The sequence below is a fragment of the Podarcis erhardii genome (genome assembly GCF_964252035.2).
Source record: "Podarcis erhardii genome assembly, chromosome: 2".
Classification (NCBI taxonomy): domain Eukaryota; kingdom Metazoa; phylum Chordata; class Lepidosauria; order Squamata; family Lacertidae; genus Podarcis; species Podarcis erhardii.
This window is the reverse complement of record NC_138498.1, coordinates 23,191,843-23,204,481: the sequence shown is the minus strand read 5'-3', so window position 1 is coordinate 23,204,481 and position 12,639 is coordinate 23,191,843. Positions and strand designations below refer to the sequence as shown.

At 41.8% G+C, this 12,639-nt stretch overlaps 1 protein-coding gene across 4 annotated transcripts in view; it reads left to right on the top strand.

The window, feature by feature from the left end:
* Nucleotides 1-4,995: 4,995 nt before the first annotated feature.
* The window catches only part of PECAM1 (platelet and endothelial cell adhesion molecule 1), a 44,204-nt gene continuing 36,560 nt past the window's right edge, over nt 4,996-12,639 (top strand). For all 4 annotated transcript variants that reach the window (XM_081849636.1, XM_081849635.1, XM_081849634.1 and 1 more), the window contains exons 1-3: nt 4,996-5,274; nt 5,385-5,411; nt 11,445-11,738. In XM_081849636.1, the coding sequence (XP_081705762.1) occupies nt 5,241-5,274; nt 5,385-5,411; nt 11,445-11,738 (355 nt within the window). In that variant the 5' untranslated portion in view covers nt 4,996-5,240. The remainder of the gene's footprint in view (nt 5,275-5,384; nt 5,412-11,444; nt 11,739-12,639) is intronic.

Sequence of the window (12,639 nt, the reverse complement as noted above, 5' to 3'; positions counted from 1 at the left end):
GAAAAGCCTTGAGCTCCGTTACTTTACTAGTCCAGGGATAACAAAGGTAAAAAGCAAGGATGCTGAAGTTTTGTTGCTCTTCTTCACCTTTAGTCTCTTACAGCTCTGGAGGTTCTGGAGACAAGTGATCCTGTGCATCAGGTTCAGAAGCTGGTTTGCATTACAGTGGGGTTGCTGAGCAGGGCAAAGTCAAAGGAAGCAAGCTCTGCCAACATCCTTCCAGCTGGTTCCACAACATCATCGTTCTCCCTCCCTCCCTGGCTGGAACTCTGGGCGCTCAACTCTTCATGGGGTGCCTCTAAAGGCAGCTTATTGTGAATTTCCATTTGTGGAAGTTGTACAGGATCTACAAAATGTCATCCTTATCGAAGACACCATCCAATTTCCCTCCCACCTTTTTGATCCAATATTTACAATTTCAGTGTTGTGAGGACAATGTCGGGTGGAAGTGACCATGATCTCCAGCCATGGTCTGGAGCAGACATGTTAAAGGTGACAGATCAGGAATCCTTGTTAACAGCACAACTTTCCCTGCCGGATCTCATTCAGGCTTCCAGCTGATGATTCGTACTCGATTGTTTTCACGCAGCAGGTTAGCGGCTTTGGGGAAACTGGCATTCCTCAATCTGTATTGTTTTTAAATACTTTTCATTCTTGTGCTTGTTACCAGTGGGGAAAAGTTACTGATTTTTGTTCTTCATGCTTGAAGTGAAGTGTCATTGGAAGAGGTAATTGTGCGCTCCCTGTATGTATTTCCCTTTCTTTCTGGTGTCTGCGACATTAGGATCAGTTCCAGATTTCCCCACTCTTTTTTGCCTGGATTAAAAAAAAAAGTGGGGATTTTACAGATTAAAATCTACACCTATTCTGTGTTATTCAATATTTGTTATATAGAAGGATTAGTTTAGTTTTCTTATTTGAGCAATTTTTAAATAGTTCAGAACTACATATAGAATTGACATTTTATTTACTACATTTGTACCCCACCTCCAAAGAACTCAAAATAGTATAAAAACTACTTATATATTAATTTACTTTATATATAAAGTAGTTTTTATACTATTTTGAGTTCTTTGGAGGTGGGGTACAAATGTAGTAAATAAAATGTCAATTCTATATGTAGTTCTGAACTATTTAAAAATTGCTCAAATAAGAAAACTAAACTAATCCTTCTATATAACAAATATTGAATAACACAGAATAGGTGTAGATTTTAATCTGTAAAATCCCCACTTTTTTTTTTTAATCCAGGCAAAAAAGAGTGGGGAAATCTGGAACTGATCCTAATGTCGCAGACACCAGAAAGAAAGGGAAATACATACAGGGAGCGCACAATTACCTCTTCCAATGACACTTCACTTCAAGCATGAAGAACAAAAATCAGTAACTTTTCCCCACTGGTAACAAGCACAAGAATGAAAAGTAAATTAATATAGTAAATTATATATGAATTAAATAAATATAATAATAAAAATAACGTACTATTTCCCCATTTTGTTGTCACAACAACCCTGTGAAGTAGACTAAGCTGAGAGGTAGTGACTGGCCCCAGATCACTCAGTGAGATATATAGCTAAGTGAAAATTTGGATGGACACTAGTTAAACACTCTAAGCCAGGGGAAGCCAATCTAGGTAAAGGGACCCCTGATCATTAGGTCCAGTCGTGGCCGACTCTGGGGTTGCCGCGCTCATCTCACTTTACTGGCCGAGGGAGCCGGCGTACAGCTTCTGGGTCATGTGGCCCGCATGACTAAGCCGCTTCTGGTGAACCAGAGCAGTGCACGGAAACACCGTTTACATTCCCACCAGAGTGGTACCTATTTATCTACTTGCACTTTGACGTGCTTTCAAACTGCTGGGTAGGCAGGAGAAGCCAATCTAGTGCCCTCCATATGTTGTTGAACTATTTATCTTATCCACACTTACCTATTGCCCTGCTTTTCCAGGCACAGGTCCACACTTGTGTGTCTGAGTGCCCCCTTGTTTTGCCCTTGAGTGGATTGCCATTTGCTCTGAATAAGCTTTAAAGAGCAGGTTTTCGTGGGGAAAGCTCCGGGGTGTGTGTGTGTATGTGTGTGTTCAGACACAGATCTTTAAAGCGTGAACCGTGCTTGAAAAGCGTGGAGGAAAAGGTAAGTGTGCATAAGCCCTATGCCAGTTGTGCATAATGGGATTTGGAGTCCAGCAGCCTCTGGAAAGCACCATGTTGGCTACCCCTGCTCTAACCACTGTATGGCGCTCTCTCCCTCTGTCCCTGAGTGGGGGTGGTCTGTGCCTGTTCCTTTACTTCTGCCTCACTGTGTAGAGATAGAATGGCATGTGGCCAGTGTTTCAAAGCTGTGTGATAAGTATATTTAAAGAAAATCAGGATAAGGAACAAACATCATGCTAACAAGCCTCCAAAAGTTGCTTCCTGGTTGTTTATTGCTATGGCTACTGTGTTACTTTTTTATTGTAAAATTGTGACTAGGGTACTTTGCTAGACCTTGTTACCCATAATATTTCCTTCCTGCTTCCTGTTGCAAAATGCCACAGAAATATGTGTAACAGAAAGACTCTAGCACAGATTACACCTGAACTTATGGATTTGGGCAGAACACTTCCCACTCAGCACAAGAGAAACAAAGGACACTTTATGTAAACACGGAAGGCTATGAGAACAAAGGCCATGCTTTGTGAGACTTCCTTGATTTATACTGCCAAGGGCTAATGTACATTACAGCTTAAAACTATATTGATTTTTCAACTCTTAATGGGGCGCCTTTTGAGTTTGTAGCCCATTCTTTTCTCTTTCTCCAAAGTTTACTTATTAACCACCTTCTCTTGAACCAAGAGGCAGGAGTATTTTTGTAGGGTGGGTCGAACGGGTATCTTGAGGCCTTCTGGATTTCGTGAGTTGTATGCATTTAGGCATTTGTATTTCTATCCTAACCTAACCAATGTGAATATATATCAAAAAAATTGAAACACACATGCCACCACCAGGTTCTTCTGCAAAAGCAATTCTATGTCTATAATTCTGGCTTGCTGTTGGCTTGTTGGTTACTTTCCTCCAAGTGAACCATGAGCGGTAAGTCAGGAATGTAGCTAGGCTTCCACTTGTGGTTTTTTTTGGAGAGAAATGAAGTATGAGCCTGAGTTCACTTATCAGAAAATAAGTTAGAGTCAGGCTTGGTTTTTCCCTGACCCAGCACAATCAGGAGGAGAGAGGAACCAAACACTTACATATGTTTAAAGTTGGGTGCAAACTAGGCTCAAATACTGTTTTGCACTTCCCCAAGTGGTAAGATCTTCCAGGGTAGTGTTGTAAACAAAAATTGCCCTTTTTCCCTTTTGGGTTATCCAAGAGCCCATATACAGTCCTTACATAGGTTCCCTATTGGTAGGAGAGAGTAACAGAGGCCAGTCAGAGAATATTGAGAAGCAAAACAGCTAGTAAGCTTGATCTTTATTGATCTGTTGCACCTGCAGGAGAGGAGGAGGAACCCAGAACAATGGCGTGCAAGGCCTTATAAAGACTTTTGAAATTGCCACCTTGTAGATCAAGACCACCCCCAGAAACATCATACATACATCACAGAAGGGGTGTAACCTAAGACCACCCCTCAGATACATCATACCTACATCACAGAAAAGGCGGTCTTAAAACAGAAATTTGAATGTTGTTTTCCTCTTGTCGTTGTTTATCTCCTGTCTGGCAGGTTACTTGATTGGATTGCCTAGGTAGCCTGGCCAGTCTTTTGTAATGATAAATACTTAGTTCCTGGGCCATGTCACAGGCTCACACCCTATTCAAACACAATACCCTTAAGACAGGATTTGTGAAGGAAAAGACAGTGGGGAGGCTTTCCCACTTTGACCTTGCAGAGAAAACATTTGCTCGGTTTAGGAATCAAAATGGTTCCAGGTCGGTCTTCCTGTGCTGATCTATGTACATGCTTGGTTGGTACGCTTATGAACATTACCATATATCTAAGACCTCAAAATTCCTATCACAGTAGCACTTTTTCGGTTTGCTTTGCTTTTGAGAGCACAGGAGACCAATGTTGCTTTTAAAAATATTGATTTCTTTCCCATCCCACCCGTTCCGTAGTTTTAAGGATTTATCCCACTGACCCATAAAATAGAACACATATCTCTTATGTGTGATCTCTTATTTTTACCTCCTCTTCCCCTTTTGTCTTTTTTTGTGTCTTAGTTTCATTCAAATAGGGTAGATTTTGGAGACATGTCATGAATTTGAAGAGGCTGTATATAAACTTTGCACGCAGACGTTGCAAACGGTTGTGAAGTAACCGGGGAGTGATAGTACACAAACTCCGATTAGCAGAGCCTGTGGAAAAATTGACTTCAGCTAAAACAAACATGTCTTGATCCAGGCCATATGCTGGGTGTGGGAGAGAGTGTGGAGGGAAACAAAAGATACTGGGGTTTCCACTTGCTAAGCTTAACATTTTTGAAACCCTATGTACTCTTCTTTTAGTCTAGGACATAGCAAATTGCTGGTGTTCCTTTCAATTTGTATGCATTCACACTAAAAAACAACAAGACATTGCACATCTTCATGATTTAATTTCAAAAAGTTAGAGCAAAGACTATTCTTAGCACCACTACTGAAAGCATTATTGGTTATTGCTCCCTATAAAGTTCCACCCCGTTTCATGTAACAACTGGCTTCAAAAACAGCATATATAGCTGAGCTATATGTTACTTCTAAGAAAACTTTATACAATACTGTATTGTATATATAACATGAGTATCCAGTGTATTATTCCTTGGGAAATGAAATGAAATAAAAAGAACATTGCTAACTTTAAACAGTTGAAGAGTGATTGTAAACTAATGAACAGAGTCACCGGAAAAATGTCACTGGTACTTCTTGTTTTCCATATACCTTAAGAAACTGAACAAAGCAAATGCGTTCACTGACTCCCTCAGGAAAAGGCCTGTCATTTCCTGAGCAGTAATCTGCCTGTTTGCAGCAGAGAGATCCTCATTGTTTGCCACTTCCAGTTTCCAGTAATGGGAATGATTACTTGACCAATATCTAGCCAGTTGGTGTTAGGGTCCTGGAAAACATAGCTGCTCACTTCTACAGTGAAACTGCACTGCCAGACCTTTTACTTTCAGAAAATAAACTGAAAGTTCTTCATAACTGAAGGTCCTTGAAGGAGGGAGCTACCAGAACTAATGACAATTTCTTCATTTTGGAGTCTCATGTCTGCTTTCCGATGACGAGATGTATTGTGTTTTGCTGCTAATCTTCTTGCACTGTAAGTTAAGGGCTGAGCATCTCAATTTTTTGTAAAAAAGCAAAAAAGCAAAACAAAACCCTTACTTTTATACTTTTTTTTTTTTTACAATGTTCCTTTTGCTTTTCCAGGCTGCACGCTGAAAGCTCAAAGTAATGGTAAGTCTCCAACTTTTTAAATTGCATGTTTTTGCAGTCTAAAGACTTATGGGGTTAAGTAGAGAAACATTGGTTGCTCTAGATTTGTATGTATGTAACAGAAGAACTTTGTTCTGGTAGAAGTTCAAATGAGTTCTATGAATTTTTCGACAGGACGCATAGACTTATATATGCCTCTTTCTATCTATCTAGTTTATGGGTATGTGATATCTGCTGATTGAGGTCACATGTGATAATCCAAAATGGTCAGTGTAATTATCGGCCTGAATCGTAATACTTCACCGAAGGGGAACTTTAGCCGTATACCCAAGGCTGGCCAAAGATAGGTTCCTCCTTCAGCCCAAGGACAAAATGCTGTGCCCCTCCACCCCACATACAGAAATGGTTTGTAGCAGAAGCTGAATCTTACCTCAGTGTTGGTGCTGCAACATCATTCTCCAAACCTGCAACCACAAACTAAATAAGGGGTACCATTTTGTTATACGGTAGTTCAAAAAACTCCCTGCTGTGTTCTCTCCTTAACCTCTTCCCCATAAATCATCTCTCTGTCTGCTGTATCATACTCTTATCTTTTACCTCCTCTCTTTGAACTCTCCCCATCCTTCTCTCCCCAGTGCACATTCAAACTTTCATTCTCCAGTGCACATCACCACAGGTCTGCACCCCACCTTTCAGCTACTCCCCTTTTCTCTTTTTCACCACCTGAAGGACTTTCCGAGCCATGTGCCAGTTCCCCTTTACTTTTTTGTCCTCTCTCCACACCCCACCAATACTCCTTGCTGAGTTCAGAAGGAGTAACTCAAAAACATGAATACTCCCAACAGTTCACATACTGGTACCGGTTGGCTGTTTGCAGCAGGTTGCAAATGATGCCACCAGTGGCCAACCACACCGTAAATCCAAAGAGAAGGGGAAGAAGAAGAGTTTGGATTTGATACCCCGCCTTTCACCCCCTTTAAGGAATCTCAAAGCGGCTAACATTCTCCTTTCCCTTCCTCCCCCACAACAAACACTCTGTGAGGTGAGTGGGGCTGAGAGACTTCAAAGAAGTGTGACTGGCCCAAGGTCACCCAGCAGCTGCATGTGGAGGAGCGGAGACGCAAACCCGGTTCCCCAGATTACGAGACTACCGCTCTTAACCACTACACCACACTGGCAATGCAGAAGATGTAATGCAGCAATTCTTTCCTTCCTCTTCCATGTTTGATTGGCCTTGGAGAGCCCTATAGGGTAGCCATTTTCACCTCGTCACAATAAAAAGAGGAAACAGGTCACCCAAAGAAGAGGCAAAAGGAGGGCACAGATTTACATAAAATATGCATAGAATCATTTGTATAAATGCAGTAGATTTAGACATTTAAATAGGATTTCAGCACTTCTCACCATAGTTGGGAAGACTGTGACCAGGTGACCTGTGTGCCTACTCATTTTGCTGGTCAAGTGCTAAAACGCAGGGTCACCTGCAAGGAAGTGAAAAGAATCACAAGTCATTTAGAATTCCACCAGCAGGCCGCTGGAAGTCAGGAAAGATGGGCCTATGGGATGTGGGCCTGATTTAAGGCATTGCCTACAATGGCACCATCAACATTATGTCTTGTTCCAAAGGTTATCACAATGACACGCAAAATAACAGAGAACGTGCTAGTTATTAAAATACGAGATTACACAATAAAAGAGCAGCTCCTAGCCTATTCAGTTTACCATCAATTCAGTGGGTTCCTTTTCAGTTTTATCACAGTACATTGAAGTTAAACCTTGTAAGTGTTTGGGCTGCTAACAATGACAATAAATATATTTCAAAGGGAGTAAGACGGACACGGACACTGCATTATTTTGGCACCAGATTAAGATGCTTTTATTTGCCCAGGCTTTAAAAATGTACCATATAGCCTTAGCTGCTTAGATCAGTTGTTGTTGTTTCTATGGTTTTATTGTGGTGTTTTGATTTTTTTGAAATGTTGTATTGATATTAGGTTTAACTTGCAGATGGTGTGCAAAAGGTGCAGTTTAGACATTTTTCAATTTATGAAAGGGGCAATGAGAGACATCCTTGGGGTATAATGTTCTGCACTCCCTGCAATGAGGACTTTAGGTGTAAATATGTGTAAAATAAACCATAGTTCTTAAAGACGCTATCCTCTGCTGTGCCTCAATTTTCCCAATGCAAACACAACCGTGGGTGAGCTCCTGGAACCCCTTGAATTTTGCTTCTACTTGGCAAATTCTACTGTTTTTTTTTATTTAGATACACTATTCAAAATAAATGACAGCAGTCATTGATAACTTTTGCCCTCTGAAATGAAGACTGAAATGACATGTAACAGCAGCCAACTTGTTCATTTAAACTTGGCCAGGCTCAATGACATAGAAAGAAGGAGGATTCGGGTTTTTAGAGAAGAGCTAAATCATCGTTGTGCCTACTGCTGATTTTGATGGAACTGCAACCCTCTCCCTCTACACACACATACCAAAGTACTTTTTTTCTCAGCTGGGTTCACTGCCTGGATGAGAGTCTAGTTGGAAATGTAACAATTGGGAAGCGCTTTGGGGAAGTAAACCAGAGTTTTATCATACATCCCACTTACCTACCCTTTTTGCTCTAAAATGTAGGTTTCCCTACACCCCACCTCCGATTTATACTGTTATAAAAGTTGTGCATTGCTCAGTCAGTAGAGCATGAGACTCTTAATCTCAGGGTTGTGGTTTCGAGCCCTGTGTTGGGCAAAAAAGATCCCTGCATTCCATGGGGTTGAACAAGGTGATCCTTGTGGTCCCTTCTAACTCTACAATTCTATGAGCACCCCCAATCTCTGCCAAGTGGTAGCAAAATTCTCAACCACCCTCTTCACTAGGTCTTCCTTTCCTCAACTATGGGCAAAACTAGGCTTTATTTCACCCGGGTCAAAGACCCAGTTTGGCACCCCTACACCCATTTGCGTACACAGAGAGAGGGGGGCTGGGAGCCTCAATGGAACCCTTCTGGAGGCTTCATCTGGGGCAAAAATCCCAGCTACCCACCCCCAATAACTACAGCACTGCCTCAACTACTTATCTTCTCTGCTCTTGTTTTACTCAGATTTTTGCCTTGCAATTAGTCTTCCCTAAGGTGCCTTCATCTTACAGCACTGCCTACTTCAGCACTGCCTTCCTTTATCCATTTTGTCTCTACTTATAATCTTCCTTACATTCCTGGAGTACTTCTTCCTTAGCTTCCAAGCCCTCAGCCTATCATTATTTCCTCACCGTTCCTAGGCCCAATATGTGTGTTAAATACCTTTTTTATTGTTTTATCCCTTCTTGTTGATGACAGGCCGGGCTCCTTTGGGAGGAAGGGTGGCATATAAATTTAATAGAAAAATAAATACGAGTTTTGAGTTCCAGGCAAACTAACAACTTTCCCTTAAAGAAGTCAAAACCAAACATTATACAACTTAGTTCATAGAATAAATGACATTATAATAGCTCAGTGAATTGCTGCCAGAGGTTTCATCACAAAAGTCAGCAGCACTTTACCTTCTACAGTGCTGTGAGTTTGCAAGGAGTTTGCTTTGTGCATGAGTGTGAAGGCTCTGAGACAAAAGATTCTGAGGCAGAGCCTTAATTTTGTAGATAAGGGAAGCAAGCTATTATCAGGCTGATCACAACCCCAGAGAGGAAATGCATCGTTTTGTGGACCTGCTGCAGCTACTAGATAATCTGTTGATTAAGAATGAAATTTTATACCAGTTTTAGGCTGCAATCCTAAATACCCTTACTATGAAATAAGTCCCACTGAACATAGTGAGACTTACGGCACAATTTATGTGCATCTACTATGGAGTACCTTAGCTCACCCAACCCTGTTTTACAAAGTTCAGTTGCTGATCACTCCTGCATGGCAGTTTATTGTGAACTTAGTGCTGCTTGTGCTTTCACATTTTGTGCAGCATCTACAAAACATCATTCTCATCAAAATGCTTTCCCACATTATTTACAATTTCCATGGAAAATCTGATAACTAAAAAGGCTTTGGAGAAATGGTGAATCTGGAATAAATAAATTTCTTTGATCAATAAATTGCGAAAAGGTAGCGAACCTGAGCAGCACCAAAGCTGGGAAAAACTCTCCCCCCAAAACCTGCTACCCATCTTTGGAAGGTGAGTCCTTTCAGGTATTGGGAGAGAAAGCAAAATAGTGTCAGGAAGCACTGGGATACAGGAATCCACATGACCATTGCAAAAATCAGAAACAGGATCAGCAATGTTGCCTGTTCTAGAAGTCCATTTGTTTCCGTTGTGCACTGGTGTAGATTTGTGATTTATTTGTTAAATTATCACTGATATGCCAAAATGGCTTCCAACTACAAACTCAATGAAACATAATGAAAATGCAATAAATCAATATTTTTAATATTAAAATTAGAAAAAGGAAATACACAATAACAGTTCCATTGGGTGCTAAAAACCCCTTAACCAAAATATAAAATAAAGCAAAAATTTAAAGAGCATGATAATTAAAACAAAACAGTTTTTTTAAAAAAACAACAACAGTTAAAACAATAACATCAAAAATTCAGTTACGGGAATGCTTGAACAAGGGTATTTTCAGGAGCCGGCAGACCTGCCAACACTGATGGGGTTTCTTCTTGTGATTTTAGTAAGTACTGCAAAATGTGCTCTCACTGAAAGGAAAGGAAACCTTGCAGTGCTTCTCCTAAACTTTCACCATCATCTTCTTCATAATCAAGGCTACTCTATAAGTCAGTGATATTTATTATTGTCAAAAGGACTAACAATCATATGACTTTTCACAGACATCTGAAGGCAGCCCAGTTTTGGATTTTGAAACATGTTTTCTGTTTGGATGTGTTCCTTTATACTTTGTACTTTATACCAGGCATAGGCAAACTCGGCCCTCCAGATGTTTTGTGACTACAATTCCCATCATCCCTGACCACTGGTCCTGTTAGCTAGGGATCATGGGAGTTGTAGTCCCAAAACTTCTGGAGGGCCAAGTTTGCCTATGCCTGCTTTATACTGACTGGAGCAACCCAGTCAGATGGGTGGGATACAATATATTTATTGTTATTGTTATTGTTATTACTTAACTCCTTATCCTGCTTTCTGCTCCTGCATAGAGGGTATGTGTACCAACCAATCGCATGCTGCTGCCCCAGCTAGCTGGGCAAAGTTTGTTTCTCCTTTAGCCATCATGGACTCCATAAAGATAGCGAAATAACTTGGCACCTGGGGCAGCCTGAGAGGGGGAAAAGGAGCTTTTGACACCTATAATTCTCCAGTCCCATCCACTGCTTCTGTTGGGATGGAAGAAGGTGTCGTACTTTTGACTGGATGAGGAAAGCACCCCTTCTAAAACAACTGTCTGGTGACTCTTTATTTGGGAGTACTGTGTCCCATGGGACGCGGGTGGCGCTGTGGCCACAGAGCCTAGGACTTGCCGATCAGAAGGTCGGTGGTTCGAATCCCCACGACGGGGTGAGCTCCTGTTGCTCGGTCCCTGCTCCTGCCAACCTAGCAGTTCGAAAGCACGTCCAGATGAAAGTAGATAAATAGGTACCGCTCCAGCAGGAAGGTAAACGGCGTTTCTGTGCACGGCTCTGGTTCGCCAGAAGTGGCTTAGTCATGCTGGCCACATGACCTGGAAGCTGTACGCCGGCTCCCTCGGCCAATAAAGCGAGATGAGCGCCGCAACCCCAGAGTCGGCCACGACTGGACCTGATGGTCAGGGGTCCCTTTACCTTTACCTTTACTATGTCCCATTGTGGACGGCACCACAGTTTAGAAGGATATTGGCAAACTAGAATGTACCTAGAGGAGAGTCACAAGGATGGTGAGGTGCCTGAAGGTTGCACCCAGTGCTCTTCTCACTCAGCGTGGATCCACTGAAGTTACTGGACCCAAATTAGTCACAAGACTAATTGTATTTACAAGAGCCCTGGCAAAAGGCACCATCTTAGAAGAGGCATTCCTCCTCCTCCTCCTCCTCTCTGCCAGTGGATTATAAATTGTCACTAACATTTCTCCTCCTTTCCAGTGTTCACCATCAATAGCGTGACACTCCGTGCTGCTCCATCTGTGGAAGTGAATAATGGAGAGTCGGTCACCCTCAACTGCTCTGCGGACATCAGCAAGAGCGAACAATTCCAGATGAATTATACTTTTTCATTTATCAAGTATGGACTGCTTCTGGTCAATAGTTCATCAGAGCAAGAGTGGGCAGATTATACAATCCCAACGGCTAGATTTTCTGATTCTGGAGAGTATAGCTGTGCGTTGGATGTGGAAGGGAAGAAAAAGGCCAGTGGTACTGTGGCTGTTCAAGTACATGGTGAGTGCTTCGTATTCATCCTCCCTATGTTTTCTCTAATATGACTGTATGCTAAAATAGCACCATTGCTTATATCAGAAGTAGCTGATCTGTGGTCCTGGACAATCAACCCCAGCCAGAATGACCAATGGCCAGGAATGATGGGAGCTGTAGTTCAACCAGTTCTAGAGGACCACATGTTGGCCAAACCTGGTTAATGCATATGAAATATTGACCACTACATTCTCAATCTACCTTTGTGTAATCGTTTCCTCTACCACTGACACTCTTTCTTTTGATTTCTCTGTTGGTGTCCTTCCCAATTATCTCCTTGGTCCTCTACTCTTTTTCTGTTTAGTTTCATTATATCGTCTCTTAGCATTAATATCATTTTTACTCAGCTGACCTTCAGCTCCCCCACCCCTGCTTCTTCTGTTTTCTCTCAATTTCTCACCATCGTTTCTTCACGTCTTCCTGCAGTTTCTTCCTGGATGTCCTGTCACTGCTTAAAATTCAGTTTATAACTGGGCTTCACCCCCCCTAATTTCTACCTTGCTCTCAATCTATCTCTCCCCCTGCTCTCTCAACAACTTTGCTATTTCCCCCTTTCCTCCCTTCTTTGCTTTTTTGCTTTTGTTTACACATATGGCCCTCCAGATGTTGTAGGACTACAACTACCATCCTCCTTGACCATTGGCCATGCTGACTAGGGCTGATGGGAGTTGAAGTTCCACAGCATATGGAGGACCACACTGGTTCCCCACTTCTCGTTTAAAGTATTTCTTATTTGCCTTTCAGTATTAAGTTTCCCCCCCATCAAGAGACCTTCCAACAATAAAAGCATAATCAGTACAGTGGTACCTCAGGTTACGAACTTAATTTGTTCTGGAGGTCTGTTCTTAACCTGAAACTGTTCTTAACC